Source organism: Leucoraja erinacea, chromosome 7, assembly GCF_028641065.1.
Source record: "Leucoraja erinacea ecotype New England chromosome 7, Leri_hhj_1, whole genome shotgun sequence".
Classification (NCBI taxonomy): domain Eukaryota; kingdom Metazoa; phylum Chordata; class Chondrichthyes; order Rajiformes; family Rajidae; genus Leucoraja; species Leucoraja erinaceus.
This window is the reverse complement of record NC_073383.1, coordinates 14949679-14974672: the sequence shown is the minus strand read 5'-3', so window position 1 is coordinate 14974672 and position 24994 is coordinate 14949679. Positions and strand designations below refer to the sequence as shown.

The following is a 24994-nucleotide window of genomic DNA, read 5'->3' as shown; positions in this document are numbered from 1 at the left end:
TTGTTTTCTTTTTAGTGAAGACCCTAAACCTTGTCATTTTGAGCCCTCAGCTTATTTTAAAAGGCTGGACACTTTTCTCCAGGGCAGGTGACTGGAATCTTTTGAGTATAAGCAGTTTGCATGACTTCATTGTGTGCATTATGGGTTGCTGTAATTTGAAGTAGAAATTAGTTTCTCTCACTTTCAGAGCGTTTGTGAATTTTAATGCTTTAAAAATGCTTTGAAGTGGATAGGTGTCTAGCTCTTTGAAAATATTTAAGACTGGTAAGAGATCAGCTGCAAATAAAAAGAGAAACTGTTGGCATCAAAGCTCGCAAAGAGAAGCTATTTGAGGTTATTGGAAATAGTTGTCCCAAATGAACTGTCAGGAGAACTGGACATTAAAATATGATCAAATAAGTGAATTGCTTAAAGCACACGTCAGTTCCATTAACATTGTCAGAGATGAGGACTGAGGGAAGCAAAATCATTAAACATTAAAGTTTGCACTACGACAGGTAGTACACAGAATTGTCTTTAATTTTAAGGATGTAGTCTTTCCCTGAAGTGCGGTTATTTTTGCAGCAGAATAGTTAAACGGGCACAACAGCTGTCTGAACATTTGCTGTTTTCAAAATTTTGGACGGTGTCAGAAAGATTCAAATCAAAGTAAAAGGATAACTGTTCTTTCCATTTGTCTTCCTTTTATAGAAACATGCTAGTTCAATTCAGACAAGGCCCATGTACACATCTTGCTGTACTATTCCAATGCAGTTTTTCTTTAATTTGAGAAAAAATTCTGCTATATAGTTGTAGCATTTTTACTATTTATTTTTTAAAACTGATTTTGCTCAGTACATAATTCAGTGGCATTTTCATGATTTAAATCAAATAAGATGGTCATGTTTAGCATCTTTTCTCTGTGTATATACGTAATGTAAAAGATATGTGGAAACACTACCATTTAATCATGGGATTGATTATTTATTTTTATTTCTGGACAGTAAGTTGTAATCTGTGCTGTTGAATGCATACATTCAACGGCACATGTATTTTCAACATCGACAGAACACTCAGCCTGCCGTTTTAGATTCGAGAAATAAAATTGAAATTTGCATTATTTCTCATATGAGAAAGACTGAGTGAAGGACTCTTGGAATTTTTTTTCTAAAGATTAAGTGGCATAAGTAAGTCTCGTGGCTGTGGAAAGTTGTGGTTTCATACAATGTAATGCCTCATTAATGTAATAGTGAAACAAATAATTTGAGGTAACTGTGTAGCTGCAAATGGCGGCGAAGAATGCAAAAGCGTGAAGGAACAGAACCTCCCCAGGGAAAGGTGCCAAAGGTAGAATAGCAATAGAGAGCAATGTTTGCTTGTTCAAAAGCTCACTGTGCACACCTTGGACCGAGCTTACGGCATGTATTGCTAGCCTCAGCCTGACATTACTCCCTCTCTCATCCCATTGCTCCCCTACTACATCATCTTACCCAATGTTTCCCACTTCTCTTATGTTGCCACTGCCGAATTATGGAACACTTTCTTGTGTTGAGAAACAGTTGTCTCCAATGACAGCGTTACTGCTGGATAAGCCATCAATCTCCCACACATTCCAGTGCCGTAGTCTTCTCGCAATCACAGATTCGAAGAGCATCGACGCTGCCTTGTTTGTGAAATGTTGGGCATGCTTCCAAAAAGTAATAAAATGCCAGCCAACCTCGGCTATTGTAAATCTTCTCTAAGCACCACCATTATAGATATTTTCCAAGCAGTCCTAGTCTAGACCATCTCACTGGATCCTAGGATCATTATGGATATGAATGAACTACTGTTTGCATTAATGATTAAGAAATTCATCAGCTGACAAAGTAATATCTTAGTTATAACTGGTCTGTATTGAAAATAATTTGCCTGCAGGTGGGTTAAAACATACACATTTCTTGCAGATAATTGGAATAGATAGCATTTTCATTAAACAAGATATCACAACTGTCCATTATATGGCATGTTGACTGACAATGAGAACCCCCATAGAGCAATTATTCTTTGGTTTTTATTTTGTGTAAAACAAAAGGACAAAGTGTTCTCAATCACAATTAAAAGCAAATATGCTTACTGTATATATTATGCAAAATTAATGCAGTCAATGTGTGCAGTAATGAAACTTGAGAGAAGGAAACATTGGAGTGGAAAGTAAATTTGTGCTTTTTTTTATTTCTTCAAGATATTTTAAATGATCATGTCAGTCAAATATATTTTGTTTTTAAACTAGGAACTGAGAAATACAAGTGTTTAAGAAGGAACTGCAAGTATTAGGTTCTGAAGGAGTTGTGCACAGCAACTTTGGAGGAAAAGACAGAGTTAATCCTGGATTTAATTCCTTTAATTTGTGTTATATTAGATAAAATATATGTTAATGATATCTTGTGTATATTTCATAATGTTCAGAACATTAAAATACTCAAACAGATGGCAGAGCTGCCGTTGCATATTCCATTAAAATATTTATTTACTTACAATAATGTGATAAATGGGAAACAATTTACTTATCTGCTTATTAGTCTTTTCTCAAAGCCAAATGAATTGTAATGCTACTCTCTTCAGTTTAGTCAATGTTGTTCATTTATCTTTTTATTGATTTTATTTTGAATTGCGTCCCTGATAAATGTTCAGATGATTTTTACTATTCCTGACGTCAAACCAATTTAAGACTGCCACACTAACCATGATCTAATCTTTGTGTTGTAACTCTGCATTCATCAGTGCTTTATGCCAAGTTGGTGCAGTTGTTGACCATTGCATTCATATACCCTTACCCTAATTTTCTGTGTCTAATCTGTCATATTTTCTCTTTGCTTTTATGAACAAACATTTTTTCCAAAGGCCTTGACGTTTTACAGTTCATATTTTCAAGAAATTTAATGTCCCAATTAATATTTTTGTAGTTTATGGGTCAAATTATTACAATATGCTGTTTTTTGGTGCTATTTTTACTGTTGTCAGCATCAATTCAGTTTACTGCCTTAAATTTATTGAATGCTTTTTATATAGTTTATATTTATTTACTTAAATTGAGCATTGCAAATAATTTCAAACTTGTTACTAGAATGTTTAATGGGATATGGTGTTTATTTTTGTTGGATTGGTTGATGAGATGTATCATAAAAGCAATCTCAAATTTCTTCCTCACCGAATGTACTATTTTTGATATCATCATAATCCAATTTTAGTTGTTTTTTGGATCAGTTCAATTGTAAATGTAATACTTTCCCATGTACATACCATTCATATGAAAATATTATTTATTTTTCTACCTTTTTTGAGGCACACATAAATTAATTCTGATAGTTTAACTATGAATTTTAAATGTCACCTACATAACTAGGGCGGCAGAGTGGCGCAGTGGTAGAGTTGCTACCTAAGAGTGCTATAGACTGGGGTTCAATTCTGACTATGGGTGCTGTCTGTATAGCGTTTCTCCGTATGGGTTTTCAGCGGTTGCTCCAGTTTTCTCATACACTCCAGGGACGTACAGATTTGTAGGTTAATTTGGCTTCAGTAAATTGTGCCTGGTGTGATAGTGTTAGTAGGATAGTGCTAGTACAATATTGTTATTGTATGGGGTGATTACTGGAGGGTACGGACTCGGTGGGCTGGAGGACACGTTTACACGCTGCATCTCTAAAGTCTAAAGTAAACCATCTCATTAAATGTAACCATAGTTACATTTAATGAGATTGCAGCTCACCTCATCCACCAAGTGCACTAAATCTGAAAGTCTTTTAGCTTTGTTGCTGCTTCCCAGCTGTTTATCATTGACTAGCTGAGCATTTTACTGTGTGCATGTCTATTATCCCTCTTTATGCTGCATCCCTGTCCTATAGGTTCGCAGAGAAGGTTTAAATTGGACCACCAAAAAGTGAAGCTCTTGGAACTGAGGCAGTTTTGGTCTTTGAAATCGCTTGGGTGCCTCTCAGCTCCACATTGTTTCTATCAGTTGAGGACCACAAAAATCATTCGACTAATCGTTCACTACTTATTGAAAGCAAATCTAAGTGAACAGGTTGTACAGCAAGTTACATGCCACCTCATTAACTAAAATTTCTGAAGTCTAATGGGAATAACTGTCCTGTTGCTTTTAACAATGGAACTAGTTGAGTACAGACCCTCACATTGTTTATGCATGGCACCTACTTTTGAGGTGCAACATCGACTAATTTCTACGCATAAATGACATGACATTTTTAATTAATTATTGAATAACCCAACTCGGGTTGCGGACAGGCTGTTTCAAACAAAAGGACCCTTACTTCCATGGGGAACGGTTGAATTATTTGTCAGAAAGGATGAGATGGCCCGGATGGCACAGTGGGCAGAGAACACTGTGGTCTCCTCTCTGACTGAAAATGAAAATATAAAATGAACCTTGCTTTTTTTGAACAATTTGCATGGCATGGTATTCTGGAAAATGCTGGAGGAATGCTGTATGATGAGTTACAAACTCTGACCCCACCCATTGTCATTGGCAGCTGGTGAGGTCCCATCCCCAGCTTTTGACTGGGCAGAGGAGTTGGACAGCTGCTATTAGGCTGTTTCAAACAAAATGTCCCTTATTTCAATGGGAAATTGGTTCAGTTAAGGTCGAGTCATAGAATGATACAGTGTGGAAACTGGCCCTTTGACCCAACTTGCCCACACCAGCCAACATGTTCCAGCTACATGAGTTCCACCTGCCCTCGCTGGTCCATGTCCCTCCAACCCTGTCCTATCTATGTACCTGTTTTAAATGTTTCTTAAACATTGGCGCAGTGGTAGAGTTGCCCTAAGAGTGCTATAGACTGGGGTTCAATTCTGACTATGGGTGCTGTCTGTATAGCGTTTCTCCCTGTGACAACATGTTTTCAGCGGTTGCTCCAAAATTTTCTCATACACTCCAGGGACGTACCCATTTGTAGGTTAATTTGACTTCAGTAAATTGTCCCTGGTGTGATAGTGTTAGTAGGATAGTGCTAGTACAATATTGTTATTGTATGGGGTGATTACTGGAGGGTACGGACTCGGTGGGCTGGAGGACACGTTTACACGCTGCATCTCTAAAGTCTAAAGTAAACCATCTCATTAAATGTAACCATAGTTACATTTAATGAGATTGCAGCTCACCTCATCCACCAAGTGCACTAAATCTGAAAGTCTTTTAGCTTTGTTGCTGCTTCCCAGCTGTTTATCATTGACTAGCTGAGCATTTTACTGTGTGCATGTCTATTATCCCTCTTTATGCTGCATCCCTGTCCTATAGGTTCGCAGAGAAGGTTTAAATTGGACCACCAAAAAGTGAAGCTCTTGGAACTGAGGCAGTTTTGGTCTTTGAAATCGCTTGGGTGCCTCTCAGCTCCACATTGTTTCTATCAGTTGAGGACCACAAAAATCATTCGACTAATCGTTCACTACTTATTGAAAGCAAATCTAAGTGAACAGGTTGTACAGCAAGTTACATGCCACCTCATTAACTAAAATTTCTGAAGTCTAATGGGAATAACTGTCCTGTTGCTTTTAACAATGGAACTAGTTGAGTACAGACCCTCACATTGTTTATGCATGGCACCTACTTTTGAGGTGGAACGTGATGCAACATCGACTAATTTCTACGTATAAATGACATGACATGTTTAATTAATTATTGAATAACCCAACTCGGGTTGCGGACAGGCTGTTTCAAACAAAAGGACCCTTACTTCCATGGGGACAGTTGAATTATTTGTCAGAAAGGATGAGATGGCCCAGATGCCACAGTGGGCAGAGAACACTGTGGTCTCCTCTCTGACTGAAAATGAAAATATAAAATTAACCTTGCTTTTTTTTGAACAATTTGCATGGCATGGTATTCTGGAAAATGCTGGAGGAATGCTGTATGATGAGTTACAAACTCTGACCCCACCCATTGTCATTGGCAGCTGGTGAGGTCCCATCCCCAGCTTTTGACTGGGCAGAGGAGTTGGACAGCTGCTATTAGGCTGTTTCAAACAAAATGTCCCTTATTTCAATGGGAAATTGGTTCAGTTAAGGTCGAGTCATAGAATGATACAGTGTGGAAACTGGCCCTTTGACCCAACTTGCCCACACCAGCCAACATGTTCCAGCTACATGAGTTCCACCTGCCCTCGCTGGGTCCATGTCCCTCCAAACCTGTCCTATCTATGTACCTGTCTAACTGTTTCTTAAACATTGGCATAGTCCCAGCCTCAACTACCTCCTCTGGCAGCTTGTTCCAATCCTGACAGATTGGAAAATTGGGTTGACAATGAAGGTGACCCACATTTAAATGTGTTAACTACTTGTTGTGTACAATATATTGGTTACTCTGCCTTATTTCCTATTGAACACTCTAATTCCCATCTGATTTTCGCATTTAGGAATCTGTTTTACCAAGTCCCCAGCAGGCCTTAAGCCGCTCAAACCCTGGGAAGTATTTGTCCTGAAAGCATCCCACAGGTCGTATGCCACAGAATTGTTGCTGTTTACTTCAGAAACAAATTGAAAGTCACCTGGTTTGTGGCTCCAAGTGAGGGATTGAAAAATAGCTGAAATTCTTCTTGGCAAGGCAAAATGAGCAAACTAAATCCTGTCCGCATCCTGTCCTTTATTTCAAACAAAACAATGTTTGGTCCGATACGCACTTCTATTGGCATAGCACCCAAAGAAACAAAAATACTGCCACACTCTCCTCTTTTTTTAAAGTTCGCTGAAATGTTGCTGACTTGCGAACTTTATTTCTTGCCAAACCAAAAGAATTTTGTTTCTGTGGGAAAATGTAAAAGCATCCATTCATTGTGCTCACAAAAAAAATCCATTAAAATCTGTGAAAGGAATGAAGTAGAGTATAAAGATCAGTCACTTTGTTTTTACAACATTTGCAGACTTCTTGCTGTGGGGAGCTTGCTGATTTTTAAATTAAATTACGAATACATCACCCAAATAAATCAAAATAGTCATTAGTTCTGTTGTCCCACCTTGATCATTCCTCATTTTCCCTGCTGCTACATCCTCTTGCTGTCTGGCGGAAGGTATAGAAGCTTGAAAGTGTGCATGACCAGACTCTGGAGCAGCTTCATCTCTTTATAATCAGGCTTCTGAATGGTCTTTCCGTTAGATAGAGTACAATCCATTTAATCTCTACCCCATTGCAGACTGATGCGCAGTGGTAGCTGTTTGTATCGTCCACAGAATGCTTTAGACATTGCCATCCAAACCCATGACTTCTACCAGCTAGAAAGACAAGGGCAGCAAAAGTATCGGATCACCTCCAGCTGGTAGTTGCCCTCAAAGCCATAGACCATCCTCTTGTGGAAATGTATTGCCATTCCTCCATCACTAGGTCAAAATCCTGGAACAATTTCCTAACACCATTGGACGTATATCCACATCTCGAGGACTGCAGCGAGGGTGGTTTGCAACTGGGTATGGACAATTAAATACTGGTTCAGCCTCATCAATTAATTTTAAAAACCACACAATTTCCCCCCCCCAAATATATTATGGCACAGTAACCCAAAAGAAAAATAAGCCTTAATTATGGTGAATAATTAAACAAACCAGCGAATTTAAACCAATTACTTTGCATCTGTCTTTCCAAAAGATGCACGGACAAGGGAGACAAGGATCCAGTGGGAATGAGGAAGTGAATGAGTTAATATCAGACAAAAATTTCACGAGAAATGTTGCTGAGCCTGAAATAACGAGCATCTGATCATTTATAGCCCAGAGTTTTTAAGGAGGTGGCTTTGTATTTTCACCCAGAGAGTTGTGAATGTGTGGAATTTTTCACCCAGAGAGTTGTGAATCTATGAAATTCTCTGCTGCGGAAGGCAGTGGAGGCCAATTCACTGGATGTTTTAAAGAGAGAGTTAAATTTAGCTCTTAGGGCTAATGGAATCAAGGGATATGGGGAAAAAGCAGGAATGGGATACTGATTTTGGATAATCAGCCATGATCGTATTGAAGGGTCGAATGACCTACTACTGCACAAATTTTTTATGTTTCTTTGTATATTTGATATGTGGTCATCTTCCAGAATTTGGAGAATTCTGGAATTATTCCTCTGGATTAGAAAGTAACAATTGTGACACCATTATTTCAGAAAGTGGATTTTCCCCGAGGTCTGGCATGTGTTTTCTCCTAGATCTTCGGTTTCCTCTTACACTCCAAAGACGAACAGGACTGTGGGTTAATTGGCTTGGTGTAAATGTGAAATTGTCCCTAGTGTGTGTGTAGGGTACTGCTAATGTGCGTTGATCACTGGTCAACGCGGACTCGATGGGGCAAAAGGGCCTGTTTCCATGCTGTATCTCTAAACTAAACTAAACTAAAGAAAAAACCCCACTAATTATTAACCTTACAGTTGAATGTCAGTGGAATGAAAATTGATGGAATCAAAAAACAAAGCATGCAATAAAGAACACCTCAAATAATAAGATTGAGCAGAGCCAACATGGGTTTATAAAAATAAAATCATGTTTGACTAATCTGATGAAGAGTGAGTAGAGAAGCTTCGGTTGGATGCTGTGTCGGATGGAGCAATTCAGACAAAGGAGAAACTGGAGCAGCTGGATCGATTCTTCCTGGAGAGGAAGAGGAGAGGGGGTTAGATTAAGGTGTATAAAAAAGGTATGAGGGATATAGATAGGTATTATTGCAGAAATCTGGAGGACATTGGCTTTGGGTAAGAAGGAAGAGATTTTGAATGGTATGATGGAGGCTGCCTTCACCCAGAGTGATATGTACCTGCAACACAGAGTCTGAGAGAGCAGTCGAAGCTCGATGGCTGGGTTGAAGATTAACTCTTGAACCAGTTAGGCATAGTGGGCTACCAACCAAGTGCTGAGCAATGGGATTAATATGGAAAGGTGCCCGCTGATCAGCATGGACAAGTTGGGCCAAATGCCCTGTTTCCATGTTGTCCAATTGCACGACTATATGAAGATGTGACTGGAAGAGTATATAAGGGGACACCAGTTGATGTGTTTGGTTGGTGTACTGATGTTCACAGGGATCTGTACATTGTTGAGGGACGGCTTGATTGTAATCACGTATATTCCTTTCATTGACTGGATAGCACACAACAAAAAAGCTTTTCACTGTACCTCAGTACATGTGACAGTAGTAAACTAAAGACAACTAAAAACTATGAGCATCAAAAAATATCAGTGCTCTGCAGTACACAGTATAACAGTGTACCTACATCAACAAATGCATTACTGTAAATTGACATGAACATCATTGCGTTAAGACAGTTTGCATTTTATAGTTGTTTTAGTTTTAGAGGCAGACAAGTAAAATCTCAGTTTTCGCCTGACATCTTTGAAGCATTATTCAAGTATTGGGATTACTATCCAACAGACAGATGGTGCAAGTGCTGATTTTCTTCTCTCTCCTCTTCCTGAACTTCCACTTCATGAAACCAAGGTCAGAAACACTGCATGTTTTGATTCTGGCTACAAGAGAGATTCCACCAATCTACGCTGAGCCCATGTTTTATTTCCTCCTGTGTGCTGGTATGCATGTGTAGTGTGTACAGTAGAGAAAAGGTCATATTGCATTCACATGTATTTATCCACAGATTTAGTGTATACCCTAGTATCAAAAGGAGTAAATCAATCATAATCATACTTTTATCCAACCATGTTTTCAGACCAACTAATAAGCGAGGTTGTTCAACATATTCCTACAGTGCTGAAAATACTCAGCTGATCAGGCAGCATCTGTGGAGAGAGACATGGAAAGGATGGGTTGGGAGAGATATGGACCAAGCACAGGCAGGTTGGACTAGTGTAGCTGCGACATGTTGGTCGGTGTGGGCAAGTTGCACCAAAGGGCCTGTTTCCACACTGTATCGCTCTATGAGTCTGTGAGAGAGAATAGTAAGATTAAACGAGTACTTACCAGTACGAAGTTTGATCTGTATTTTATGAGGAGTTACGATGAGGGATTAAGTGAAGAACCCACCCAGTGCGCAGGCGCGGCATACTTCCAAGCAGCGGTGTGGAATCGCAGATAGACACAATATTTGAAGTGAAGATAGTAAAGATTAAGGAGACATCAGTTTACTAATTTGATCCATATAATGAGGGTGGGAGCGGAAGGCACGTAATCCCTCATCGTAACTCCTCATAAAATACAGATCAAACTTCGTACTGGTAAGTACTCGTTTAATCTTACTATTTTACTTCGGAGTCACGTGAGTGACTACGTGAAGATTTCAAAGGTCTGTGATTTCAAACCGTGTAACAGCTTTATATCACTCGCTTCCGAAGTTCTTGAGGGAGGAAGTGGTATCTTAATGACCAAATAATCTGTTTGTTTTTAAAAACAAAAAGTGTTTATTAACAATAACAAAAATTCAAAAATGCTCCCCCGGGCTTAAATTAAAGATTTGCAGTTTGTAAAATTTTCTCTGCAAACAGGTCTGGTTTCATCAGCTGTTTATTATAAAATTTACTGAATGTCGACTCCCTCGACCATCCTGCCATATTTAGGATGTGGTCTATTGGGACGTCCATGCATTCCGCCGCTGATGTTGATGCTGCCCTGGTGGAATGGGATTTAAAAACGTTAGTATCAATTCCCGCAGCTTTCAGCACCTGCTTTAGCCACCTTAAAATGGTTTGGCTAGTTACCCGTCCAAAAGGTTTTCTGTGGCTGACCCATAAGGCTTTTTCACTCCCTCTAAGTTTTTGGGTTGTATCTACATAGTTCTGGAGATGGGTCACAACACATAGCCTTGGTTCTGGTGGGTAGGCCCGGATTATTATCGGTGAGTTGGGCATACCTGGCCTGCTTTGTTTTACCAGATCTGGAATAACAAACGTGATGCAGTCTGGGGTAGTTACCATGTTGTCCAGTCGTAGCTTGTGTAATGACTGGACCCTTTGCGCTGATACGAGAGCCATGAGCATAAGTGTTTTTAGAGTAGATTCCTCTAGACTGAGAGATCCAGCTGGTGGCCATCCTCTGAGATGTGATAACACCACACTAATATCCCATACATGGGTATACCTGGGTGTTGGGGGTTTGTTGTTATAAATACCCTTTAGGAGTTTTATCGCCAGTGGATGGGACCCTATGCTCTGGTGTCCTGCTGGTTTAAGATAAGCAGACAGGGCGCTTCGTGCTGCATTCACGGCACTGTAGCTCATCTTCTCATCATGGTGTAAGTGGGCCAGGAACTCCAACACGTCGTTGATTGTGGCTGTGTCATACGTTGTCCCTGCGTCCAAGCAGTATTTCTCCCATTTTTTGACGTACGTCAGGTACTGCTTCTTTGTGGAATTCCGCAGGGCTGCCGACATGGTGGTGATTGTTCTTTCTGATAGCCCCAGTCCCTGGTAAGGTCTGTTTAGAACCTACAAGCCAGGAGTTTAATATATTGATGACATGGGTGACTCATGCCGGATACTGGGTGAGTCAGCAGTTGTGGGTTACTTTGGAAAACCATTGGTGACTCGACCACCATGTCGTGAAGGACTGGGAACCATCGTTGGGTAGGCCAGTCGGGTACGACCAAAATTCCAGAAGCAGAGTCAGTCTGAATTTTCCGGAGTACTCGACTCATCAGAGGCAGAAGGGAGGGAAAGCATAGAAGAAGAAATTTCCCCAATCCAGCGTGAAAGCATCTACCGCTGCTGCCTCTGGGTCTGGTTCCCAAGCCACATACATAGGTAACTGGTGATTCAATCTAGATGCAAACAAATCGATATCTGGCATTCCATATTGCTTAATAATTTTCGCAACGATTTTTGGATCTAACATCCATTCGATGTTATCATTGAATTTTCGTGACCTGGTGTCTGCCACTGTATTTAGCTTACCTGGTAGATAGGCAGCTGATAACCAAATATGTCTTTTGACACACCATAGCCAGATTGCATTGACCAATTTGTCGCATGATAATGATTTTATGCCACCCATGTGGTTAACGTAAGCCACCACTGTAGTATTATCGATCTGTAACCTAACATGCACGTGCTGCATTTTAGATGCATATGCTTTTAACCCATAGTAGGCGGCCAGCATTTCCAAATAGTTGATGCCCAGTGAGTGTAGTAACGATGACTCAGAATTAGTCCATCTGCCACCTGTGCTGGATATAGAGTTAGTTGCTCCCCAGCCTAAAGCACTGATGATATTATGCAGATGATACCCAGCTTTATTTGCCGCTGAGGGGGGAAGATGCCTTTTCTGTAAAATTGCTTCTGTCTTGTCTTGATGACATTAAGTCCTGGTTGGCCCTAAACTTTCTTGGATTTAATGAAAAGAAGACAGAGGTGATTTTATTTGATCCCAATGGCTGCCGTGAACCTCCATTTGTTGATTTAGGTCCATTGTCAAGGTACGTGAAGCCAACAGTTGTGAACCTGGGTTTTAGGATGGACAGCGACTTTAAATTAGATTGCCAAATATGCACGGTGGTTAAGTCCAGCTTCTTTCACCTAAGGAAGCTGGCGAAGGTGAAGCCCATTCTCGAGCGGCAGCATTTTGAGACAGTAATCCATGCCTTTATTACATCTAGGCTGGATTACTGTAACGCGCTCTATTTTGGTGTTGCTCGTTCTTCACTGGCTCGCCTCCAGTTGGTTCAGGATGCTGCTGCTCGCCTTTTAACAGGGACTCGAAAGAGGGAGCACATATCGCCAATTCTGGCCTCCCTACACTGGCTCCCGGTGCACTTTCGGGTTCATTTTAAGATACTGTTATTTGTTTTTAAATCTCTGAATGGGCTCGCCCTGCCTTACCTCTCTGAGCTGCTCCACCCATACGCTCCTGCCCGGTCCCTCAGGTCAGCTGGTCAGCTGCTCCTGGAGGTACCGAGGTCTAGTCGGAGGCTCAGAGGGGATAGAGCCTTCTCTGTTGCTGCTCCAGCACTCTGGAACACCCTGCCGTTGCACATCAGACAGGCCCCCTCACTGTCCATCTTCAAATCCAGTGTTAAAACGCATTTGTACTCCTTGGCTTTTGACCATGCCTGAGGCTTTGCTTCTGTTTGTGGTGTTTTTGATGTTTCTTTATTTTACATGTCTTTTCCTACTATTTCTTTTGATTGTTATTTTTGGTGTGTATTAACTTTTTTGTCAATGATTAGTGATGTACAGCACTTTGTTGCAGCTATGTTTGTTTTTAAAGTGCTCTATAAATAAAATTATTATTATTATTATTATTATTATTATTATCTGTTTTGATAACTAAGTTAGGATTAGTGATGATAATGGGACTGAAACTGTGCCGAACATTGTCTGCCCACCACTGTAGTTCTGACATAGCTTCAGTGGGTAAATACATATTTCGGTCATAATGACCCGAACATCGATGCAGTGCATGTACCTTTGCTCTTTGTAGATTTTGATAGTGCAAAGGTCCGAATTGTGTAGATGGAATTGCTGCTACAATTATTCCAATTACTCTGGCAACTTGTCGGGTTGTTGGTCATTTATTGACTATTAAATTGTTGCATGATTGTGCTAATGCAACCATGTTATCCCTTGGCAGAGTAACAGTCATATGGATTGAATTAATAGTGAAGCCTAAATAATCCATGGTAGTTGATGGCTTCAATTTTGATTTATCTGGGTGTAGGATGAACCCCAACGTTTCAAGGAGCTGTTTAGTAGCTGAAACTGCTGCCACAGCTAATTCCTTGGTTTTTCCCAATACGAGAATATCGTCCAGATATGCCATGACTATATGTTTTTGTTCTCTTAATATCTTCATGGCTACGTTTAGTATTTTGGTAAATAATCTGGGGGCTGAGGTTAGGCCATTGGGCAATGCTTTATACTGCCATTGTTGCCCCATCCAGATAAATTTTTGGTATCTATAATGACCCTTATGTATAGGTATTAGATAGTAAGCATCTTTGATATCAATGCTTGCCATGAAGTATCCTTTTGAGATCAGTTGTCTGGCAGTGACAAATGTCTCCATTTTAAAGTGTATATACTCAACAGATTTATTTAGTGATGTTAGATCAATGATGATGCGACATCCACCATCTTTTTTGGTTTTGGTAAATATGTTTGATACAAATTCCAATGGTTCGTGTCTGGTCTTTTTAATGACTCCTTTTGACATGAGCCTTTCTAGTTCAGCTTGTCCTTCCCGTTTCTCTTTCTCAGAGGGGAGAAATACCCTTTGGGGTATATGCTGAACCGGCGGTAATATGCCTGTTTTAAATTCAATTTTGTATCCACTAATACTGTTGAGTATGTATTTGTTATTTGTGACAGTACCCCAAGCTTTTTTGAACAAGTGTAGTCGCCCACCTGTTAGTAGAGCACCCTTGTTCAGCGTATGTTGACAGGAACCAGACCCACCTACCTCCAAGTTTATTCTCATTTTTGGAGTTGTCTTTTCTTGTAGGCGCGGTTCTGTTGTCCTGTTGTCGGTGCTGTCGTAGGGCGGCGCATCTTCCAAGGGTTCCGCTCTGGGCCCCTGTCTAAAAAAGACCTTTGGGGGTAATGTGTAGCGGTCCCCGAGCTTTCACCAGTCCTTGGTCGTGGATATTTGCTGGTGGATGCCGAGGGGTGCTGCCAGCTGGGTGTTTGCGTCCTGCTCGATCCTCGGCCTGCCCTCATGAGGCCCACAGGTTTGGCTGCCTCTTCTAGTTCTTTTAGCCTTTTGGTTAGGTCGGCCCCAAACAGCAGTGCCTCGGTTTCTGCTGCAGGGGCTTTGCATAGCCCCACATATTTGGGGTTCAGGGCAGGTCTGATGTTATCCCGCCTCAGGTTATTTATTTTGTATTGAGTATTGCACATAAGTGCTAGTACGTCCTGTTGGCAGGTAGTCAGATCGGTGTTCTCTGTAGACCGAGCGAAGGCGGTGATAGCCGCTGTGTGGAGCTTTAGAATGCGCTGCATTTTTAGCTCTTGTCCGCGGATTTGTTGTCCCAGCTGGCTCCAGATTTGTCCGTTGACGGTTTTAACTTTCAGCGCCTCGCAATTTTCAGGTGCTGTGTATTTCTCTAGAGCTTCTAGGATGACCTTTTCCTGCAGGGCTTTATTTGAAAGTTGATTAATACTGGCTGCCATCCTGAGTTCCAGTATTCTCCGTGCTCGTGGAGGTGCCGCGTAGCGGCCGACAACACCCAGCAGCTCTTCTTGTTCCTGCTCCCCTGGCATGCTAGTGCAATCATCCGCCTGCCCTTGGTGTGAGCCAGCCCAGCCCTGGCCTCCCTTGCTAGCCTCGAATAAAGAGGGAGCAGAGGGGTGTGGTGACAGATTAGAGGAGGCATAAGCCCGTCCTCCATGAGGATGCTTGTCCTGCATCTCTTGTTCGAGCATTTGCTCGAGGAGCTGTCTCATGCAGCTCAGGCGGCTGTCTCTCCGCTTTTTTGGGGGAGACTCGTCCTGTTCCTCCGATGAATCGGAGACCACCGGCCGGTCCGTTTTCCGAGTGGACTTCCTCCCTGTGCGCGGTGTTGAAATCGGCGGCACAGGGAGCGGCTCGGGTTCAGGTGTTGGGGAGCGCTCAAAAAGCGGTCCCGCCGCCAGTGGCTGCCGCCCAGATATCGAACCCTCCTCGGGGGGAGTCGGGCAGGCACCAGTTCTCTTAGCGAGTCGCTTCCTAGTAGCCATACTCGCAATTTTTCTCCTGTTCAACAAAAAAACACTTACCTGAAGGTCTTGTTTTATCCTGCAGCTGGAGAGCCTGACTCCAGCTGCCGCCGCTGTTGCGCTGCTGGCGTAATGCCGCGCCTGCGCACTGGGTGGGTTCTTCACGTAGTTACTCACGTGACTCCGAAGTAAAATTAAAGTCGCATTGGACTGGGAAAAGATTAAAGGTAAAAATAGTTTGAATTTACAGGTGAAGGGGTAAAAACATCAGAAAGATCTGTGAGGGGTGGGGGGACAGGAGAGATTGATGACAAGGGATGATGGAGATGGGCGGAAAAGGTTGGTAAACCGGGTACTAACAATCTATCCTGAGGAGATGCAAATGGATGAAGGTGACTGATTACTTTAAATTTCCAGCAGAGAAAAAAAGTTCTAAATGTTGGCATATGAGGTGGAGGGTGGATTTTCTATCTGAGCTTGATGTTGACTCATGAGGGCTGTAACGTGTTGAGCTGAAAGATGCTCTGTTGAACTTTCATTGAGCTTAGCTAGGTAAGTGTATGTTCAGATCATGTGTAATGACTGAAAGTGCGTTGAGGAATAAGGCTTTTCCCAGTTGCAAAATGTATTCTGTATTTGCCAGTTCAATAGGATTGAGGCCCCTTCTATTATTTACAAAAATGTCTTTATTGGTTGTGAAAATTATATCACGAGACACCGAGGAATTCAACCACCCCATCTTAGAGCAGTTAAAATAAATATATCTTCTGGAATTTCACCTAGTTTCTGCTCCATTTTCACAGCTTGGAACATTTAGCTGGGCATTTGATGTGGTGGTTTTAGACTTATGAAAATATGTAACCTGACCACTTTGTTTCTTGCCGTCCCTACATCTATGCTTAAAAGTTTCCGTTCTCATTGTCAGAGCATTCAGAAGGGCTTCAGGCTTCTATCAAGATTGGATTATGATGGCAAAGACAAACCTTTGTTGCAGCTTACACGTTTGAAGTTGGAATTTAGTTATTATCTTTAAAAACGTTTCAGGAGTCTTGCGTCTCTGTTCTATTGCTTACATTTGCTTTGCCCAGTGTTTGCCTTCTGGAAACCGTGGCCGAAAATTATTTGCAGCTGTGCTGTTCTATCCCTTGACAATGAGCGTACTGAACTAAGGTCATGTTTTATAAAGATTAAAATTGGAAATCTGATCCATTTCTTCACCATTAAGAAGTGGTGAAACATTTTTTTAATGATAAATGCAAAATGCACTCATTGTTCTGTTTAAATTATCTTTGATTTTCAAAGCAAACCCAACAAATTAAGTTATTATGGATGGGTGTTATACTTTTGAATGATGTAACAACATACGTAATTAATTTTTGTAGCAGTTTATTTAAATATTGAAACAAAACATCCTTGCGAAGCAGCTTTGCAAATATATTATCTTATAGCCCGCTGGTTATATTTGACCTAAAATATTGGTAGGTTCAGGAGAGCTGCTTTATCGATGGGTGCTGTCTGTGTGGAGTTTGTATGTTCTCCCTCTGACCTTGTGGGTTTCCTCCGGGTGCTCCGGTTTCCTCCCACATTCCAAAGACTTACAGGTATGCAGGTCAATTGGCCTCTGTAAATTGCCCCTAGTGTGTAGGATGTGAAATTGGGATAACATAGAACAAGTGTATAGGTGATCGATGGTCAGCGTGGACTCGGCAGGCCAAAGGGCCTGTTGCCATGCTGTATCTCTTAACTAGAAAAACTATGGACTTGATTTTACTCTTCACTAGACATATTCAGTATTTCAACAATTAATTTTCTCGTCTATCCGGAATAGTTTTACTACTGTTTAAGAAGGAACTGCAGATGCTGGAAAATCGAAGGTACACAAAAATGCTGTAGAAACTCAGCGGGTGCAGCAGCATTTATGGAGCGAAGGAAATATGCAACGTTTCGGTCCGAAACCCTTCTTCAGACTGATGGGGGGTGGGGGGGGGGGGGGGGGGGGAAGAAGAAAGGAAAAAAGGAGGAGGAGCCCGAGGGCTGAGGGAGAGATAAGAAGGGGAGGAGACAACAAGGGCTAACAAAATTGGGAGAATTCAATGTTCATGCCCCCAGGATGCAGACTCCCCAAGTGGAATGAGGTGCTGTTCCTCCAATTTCCGGTGGTGCTCGCTCTGGCCATGGAGGAGACTCAGGACAGAGAGGTCGAATTCGGAATGGGAGGGGTAGTTGAAGTGCTGAGCGACCGGGATGTCAGGTTGATTAATGCGGACCAAGCGAAGGTGTTCAGCGAAACGATGTAGATCAGCTGACATCTAGAGCAGCGGATGCAATAGATGAGGTTGGAGGAGATGCAGGTGAACCTCTGTCGCACCTGGAACGACTGCTTGGGTCCTTGAATGGAGTTGAGGGGGGAGGTAAAGCGACAAGTGTAGCATCTCTTGCGGTTGCAAGGGAAAGTGCCCGGGGAATGGGTAGTACGGGAGGGAAGGGAAAAATTGACAAGGGAGTTACGGAAGGAGCGGTCTTTGCGGAAGGCAAAAATACCTCCCAGTGGCTCAACACTTCAACTACCCCTCCCATTCCGTATCCGACCTCTCTGTCCTAGGTCTCCTCCATGGCCAGAGCGAGCACCACCAGAAATTGGAGGAACAGCACCTCATATTCCGTTTGGTAGTCTGCATCCTGGGGACATGAACATTGAATTCTCCCAATTTTGTTAGCCCTTGCTGTCTCCTCCCCTTCCTATCTCTCCCTCAGCTCTCGGGCTCCTCCTCCTCCTTTTTCTTTTCTTCTCCAGCCCCCACCCCCCATCAGTCTGAAGAAGGGTTTCGGCCCGAAACGTTGCCTATTTCCTTCGCTCCATAGATGCTGCTGCACCCGCTGAGTTTCTCCAGCATTTTTGTGTACCTTAGTTTTACTACTATTAGGTGGCTACTCAGCTGGCAAAAAAAATGTTTTAACACTTTATTGTGTCTCATAGAATGAGTTTGCACTGAAGTTGAATTAGGAATTAAATCTAGGTAAAGTACATAAAGAGTTATCTAAACAATCAAAAGCAGCAAAAAAAAAAGCCAGACATGTACCTAAATTACCAATAGCAGTGAAACAAAGATATTATCTAAATGGGTAATAACTGAGAATATCTGACCTGTGAAATTCCTTGGAGAAATAATACCTGATAAGCTCATGTTCTCCACTGGGAAACTTGGCTTATTTACCAAGTCAGCTAGTATGTTGCACAAGCCTTTTACAGATGTGTTTAGTTTATTTTTAATTTGATGTGTTCCATGGCACTGCATCACTAAATCCTGACTTTTTTTCTCCAGCTGTTTCTGTTTCACTGAGGTATTTTTCAAATTAAGAGAGGCGTGATATTTTTTTAAGGAAGGTGTAAATATTAGCCAACCACTATATCCCTAAGGAATATTAGGAATCTCATCTCTCAAAATTTAAAAACCAAATACTGTACTTCTGAGAATACATCTCCTAATTCTGTAAAACAATCCAGCCTGTATGTTACATTTGATGTTGAAGGAGGATTATTCATTCTCCACTCATCAGCCCCTTGGTCCAAACATGGATCAGAGAGACGATTTGCGTAGATGAGGTACCCAAGGACTGTTCTTGTAATCAAGGCAGGAATCGATCAAGTATGGGATTAAAGAGCCTCTATAAAATGATGGCTGCAGGAGGAAAACCATTCAATTGTTTCAGCAAAATCCAGCACAAAGGTTGTGGTTGTCAGCAGGTCAATTATTGCAGCCCTAGGACATTACAGTGAGAATTCCTAAAGATCCTGTCATCTTCAGCTGTTTTATCAGTGATCTGCTTTCCATTGTAAGTTGAGAAGTTGGCAATGCTGACTGCTGATTGTGCAATGTTCAATTCCTAGTTTAGTTTAGAGATACAAGAGCTGTTCCTCAGCGAGGAAAGCAGACAGCAATAACCAAATAACTTTTAAACGTTGGCAGAATTGCAGCAAGTAACTTGTGCAACCTGAATATGTTGGCAATGAGTATCTATCACAAGAGATAGGATCCATCAACAGTAAAATTCCAATTGCCTGTTATCCAAATGTTTGTAAATCCTGCTGGATCAGCATCCAGCTCATGGGGTTATGTTTGTTGCATTCCCTTGAAACCTAGGTGCAACTCCAGAAGACTCCAGAGGGCTGCAAATGTTGTACCGTTATTTTAGAAGGGCTGCACGGACATGGCAGAGATCTATAGAGCAGTGAGCCTAACGCAGTGGTGGGAAATTTGTTGGAGATGATTCTTAGGGATAGGATCTACCTGCAATTGGATCAACACAGACTGATTAGGAACAGTCAGTGTGGATTACAGAAAAATTGGTGGTGCAGTGAAAAATGATATCTAAGTTTACAAGAGGATCCAGATCAGTTGTGAAGCTGGACCAAGGAATGGCCTATGGAAATGTAACTATGACAAGTTTGAGATGTTGCATTTTGAGGTATGTCAAACCAGGCTAGTACTTGTACAGTAAATGGTGAAGCCCTGGAGAGCTGTGGCGGAATACAGAGATCTGGGAGTGCAGGTGCACAGTTCCCTGAAAATGGCAAGTGAGGTGGACATTGTGGCGAAGAAAGGATTTGGCATGCTTGCCTTCTTTGAGAAGGTTATTGAGTACAAAAGTTGACACATGGTGATGTGCTGTGCATACATTTGAGATCAAAGAATGTCATTAAATTAGAAAGACATTCACCAGGATGTTACCTGGGCTTGAGTTATAAGGAGAGGTTGGTTAGGCAGGGACTTTGTATTTGGAGGCTGCAGTGTGGCCGTATTGAGGTGTACAAGATCATGAGGGGCATGGACATAGTGAATGTTCACAGCCTTTTTCCCAGCATTGAGGATTCTAAAATTAGAGGATTTGAGCTTAAGTGGAGAAATTTAAGAGGGACCTCGGGGGCAATGAGGTGGTCCAGATCTGTAATGAGCTGCCAGTGGAACCTATAGAAGCAGATACAATTCTGACTTTTAAAAAACATTTGGACAGATATATGGATAGGAAGGGTTTAGAGGGCCATGGATCAAATGTTGCGAAATGTGACTCGTCAGGTATGCTTATTTGGTTAGTATCTAAAGGGCCTACATCTGTATAGCTCTGATTTTGATATTCATTGCTACATCTCTTGCTTCTCAATTTTTTTTTGTACCTCATGTTTTGTTTACCCCTTTTTTCTTTTTTTTTCTTATTGTCCTCTCTTATTGTCAATGAAGTAAAGCTGAAATTATTAGTTGCGTATGAATTACTTTTTGATAATTGTGAGATCCACTTTGCTGAAAAGAAATTACCCATCCGCTCAAAATGATTACGTGACATTATTTTAACCACAGGCACTAATTTATGTAGGAATCATTCTTTTAATTACTTACCCAATACCGACACACATATTACTTGAGTATTGTTACTCAACAAACATGAAACTATATAGTCTGTCTTTCATTGGAAAAGTTCAAATTCTGATACTTTGGGCAAAAGTTGCGTGAAAGAATGAGTTCAGCAAATTGATTGATGCAAATGAAACACAATTTACCATATCCACCCCTGTGGTCTATCCAAAGAATAGTTAGACGCTGTTTGCCATTTACTGTGTCACTTATTTTCTGATTAGCTTTGTGTTAATTTAGATTTGGTGTCTTCTATTGCCCTGGACTATTAACACGTAGCACTTTACAAATCATAATGACAGTGCGATTTTTAACATCTTAGCTGATATTTCTTCAGTGCGTGTCTGCTTTGTTTTCTGTGTTACAAATTATTTTACTCCTTATAATGTTTGGATGGATTTTGCACTTAGAGTGAATCTTCCTCGTAATTACTAGACTGGGAACACAGATTTGTGTGAAGTGCAAAGTGAGATTACAACTGACTTTCTAAAGAATTAATTATGATTTTCATATGCAACAGAGAATATCTACTCCATTAATGCAAAGTAAGAATAATGGAAATAGACGGCAAAGGTTATATTTAAAAGATCCACATCTGAAGTACATTTAATCAGTTCTACACCGAGCATTATTATATTGATGCGGGTAGAATGCTGAGGTGCATGTTGAAGGTGATTTATGATCCCTCTAGTGATGTTATATCAGTGATATCAGCTTAGCAGAATAACATTTTTTGTTGCTGTCGAATTAGGCAAAAAAAAAGCAACTTTTACTTGTAATTAAAATCATTTGAGTTATTTACATGAATAGACACACCTCGGCTTTCCTGCTATCAAAGTCTACTATAATGAAGAATATTAAGATTGATTACCTCAAACTCTAAAATAAAGCTCAATTGCTCTAATAAAATTAAGTGATCTGAAATTACATTCTCTTACAGCATCTGTCTCTTTGTCTTTATTACATCACGTGGCAGTGCCTTCAATACGCTAAGCAAGCTCTGGGTAAACAAGTTTATTTTGAATTGTTCGGTGGATGTATTGGAGATTATAATAATGGCATTGCCTCCAATTTTGAATTTCCTCCTCAAGTGAAAAGCTCCCAATATATCCTATCAACTTATTAAAGTTAAAACCCTCAGCCTTTTCCCTCCTAGAATTGAAACCCCCAACTTGTTCAATCTTCCCATCTTTCCTGGTATTTTCTTTGCCAATGCTATTCACCTTTGCTAATATTTCTATATCCATTTTATAATATGGAGAGCATAACTGTGTAGCACTTCTAAACATGAACAAGTTATTGTTCTGCACATGTTATTCCATTATATTAGTCCATACTTCAATGCATTGTCTTGATGTTGTTCATTTAAATTATAACTTTCAATGATGGGTGCATGTGCAGTCCATACATCTTTGCTTCTTAAACTTAAACGTTTTCTTTTACCAAAATACATCACCTCTCACTTCATTACATTATTATTATTATTATTTTAATGCATCTTTGTTTGCTGTGACTGCTCTTGAAAATGATTGGTTGAATCAAAAAATTAACATAATTAAAGGTTAGGTTTGGTCAGATTTTTGGTGTATTTGGATATGAAGTGAATTTGAATTTCTAGCTTCCCTAAACTTATGTATATAAATGTTCTCTTGGGATCTTAGAACATCCACAAATGTCTGAGGTTTTAGCCAATCAGTATTTAGTCCAGATCATAATCTACTGAATGTCAACAGAAAGTCAAGTGTAGTTGAATATTTTCCTCTGTTGTAAATAATATTACAATAATATTTTTAAAAGGTGATTTGCATGTTCAATGTGTACAATTCATAATTTGACTCCATTGTCAAATGTTATAAACAAATACAGTTTTATCAACCTCAAGATTCAGCCATCCAAAATCTTAATGAGTGGATAGTGGTTGATTATATATTTTTGAGTTAATACATCAACCTGCATTTATTCTACATTCATATTTTATAATAGTAATTTAAAGCTGAGAAATGGCTAAACACATTATAATCCTGCCTTATTATTAATTATTCAAGCTAAACGTGAACTATCAAAACATGACAAACATTTATTTGAAGTAACTGAAAAGTAATTGACTTGTTGGTGTCTTACTGCCTACATTGTTGTATCGTTTATTTTTGTTTCAGATAAGACTTGGATGCATTCACCAGAAGCTCTAACAAAACATTTTATACCCTACAACGTAAAGGTATGTGATGAACTATAATATTCATAGAAAGGGAATGATTTAAGAGGAAATATTGCAAAAATCTTTTGGAAATTTAATGTTCTTGTTAATATAACTAAAGTTAGCTTTTGTTTATATTCATATTGATTTTGGTTAGAAAATATCACACATCGTGAAATTAGATTTGCCACATTGTACTTACTGGGAGCTGTATTAATGATTTTTCATTTTTATTCATCTATTTTTGATATTAAGCATAAATTGAATATTTTCAGACAGTTTACAGGAAATTACACTAATTAATGAATCTTTTTAGAAAGCATACATCTGGATTGGAAAATTGGATAACTGGTTGAGCAAACATATTGGACAAAATGTAGATGTAAATCTAGTACAAGTAGGTGGCATCAGGGGAGGAGAAATTAATATCTATATATGAGAGCACTGGCGACCACATGGATTCATGTCGGTACATTTCACTCCATTGAAGTCTGTAAAGTCATTTGCACAGAGTGCGAAAAATTCAGTGGTGTTCTACAAAGTTCAAAATTAAGCTACAAAACTGTAATGGTATAGAGACTTAGGAATTATTTTGCCTTAGAAAGCCACATTCAAGAAGTGCTTTGCAAAATTCCTTTTATTTTTAGAGCTTACTGCTGTAAAATTGCATAGCAGATGAGTCAATGTGCTGTAGCCTTTTGATTTGTCTTGCAGCATTAATATGGACCTGTATGAATTCAAGGCATATTGTTTGTTGATCATGCAAGCTAAACATTTGGTTGTGGATCACCTGATAAGTGAGGTTTATGGGCCTGTCCCACTTAGGCGACTCTTTAGGCGACTGCCAGGGACTAGTTTTAATGGAATTCACCTACAACACCTACGACAACACCTACGTCAACACCTACGTCAACCTACGACAACACCTACGTCAATCTATGACAGCAAAAATTGTCGCCGTTGTCGCCGAAGATTTTTTAACATGTTAAAAATTTGGCGGCAGTTGCCTGTAGTCACCAAAAAAATCGCCTAAGTGGGACAGGCCCATTAGGAAGAGATTTGGCCATCATGAGAGGGCAGAAATAAATTGATGAAAGAAGATCACAAAGGTCAGAGGACATTTGGAGAAAGGAGTTATTCTGATTCACAATGGTATCAGAAATGCAGTCTGATTGGAGGCATTCAGGGTCGGGCTTGTGATCAGGCTGGGTGGTGATGTTGCAATAGGTAAGATAGTGGAGACAGACACAAAAAGCTGGAGTAACTCAGCAGGACAGGCAACATATCTGGAGAGAAGGAATGAGTGACGTTTTGGGTCGAGACCCTTATTCAAACTGAAAGTCATGGGAAAGGGAAAGGAGCGATATAGAAGACGATGTCGAGAGATAACGAACAATGAATGAAAGATATGCAAAAAAGTAATGATCATGAAGGAAACAGGCCATTGTTTACTGTTTGTTGGGTGAAAAAAAAAAGCAATACCGATTTTTCTCCCTAAAATTTGTTTTAAAAAACTCGATTCTGCGATTACAAATTTTATGTGGGATTACAAAACTCACAGAATTCATAAGCGGCATTTATGTAAACCTAAAAAAATCAGCGGACTAGCTTTCCCTAATTTTCTTTACTATTACTGGGCAACGAACATTAAAAATGTAATTTGTTGGATGCACGATACATGCCAACAAGTAAACTGGCTAAAAATGGAGAGGGAGGATTGTTTGCCTTTTAATATAGGCACGATTCTTCTCTCCCCAATAAATCTGAAGAAATCAGCAAATGAGAAAAATCCGATAATCCATAGCACCTTA

At 40.3% G+C, this 24994-nt stretch overlaps 1 protein-coding gene across 6 annotated transcripts in view; it reads left to right on the top strand.

Moving 5' to 3' along the window:
* gulp1b (GULP PTB domain containing engulfment adaptor 1b) overlaps nt 1-24994 on the top strand; it is a 317776-nt gene that overhangs the window by 196345 nt on the left and 96437 nt on the right. For all 6 annotated transcript variants that reach the window (XM_055637822.1, XM_055637816.1, XM_055637817.1 and 3 more), the window contains one exon: nt 23143-23204. In XM_055637822.1, coding sequence (XP_055493797.1) covers nt 23143-23204 — 62 coding nt within the window. The remainder of the gene's footprint in view (nt 1-23142; nt 23205-24994) is intronic.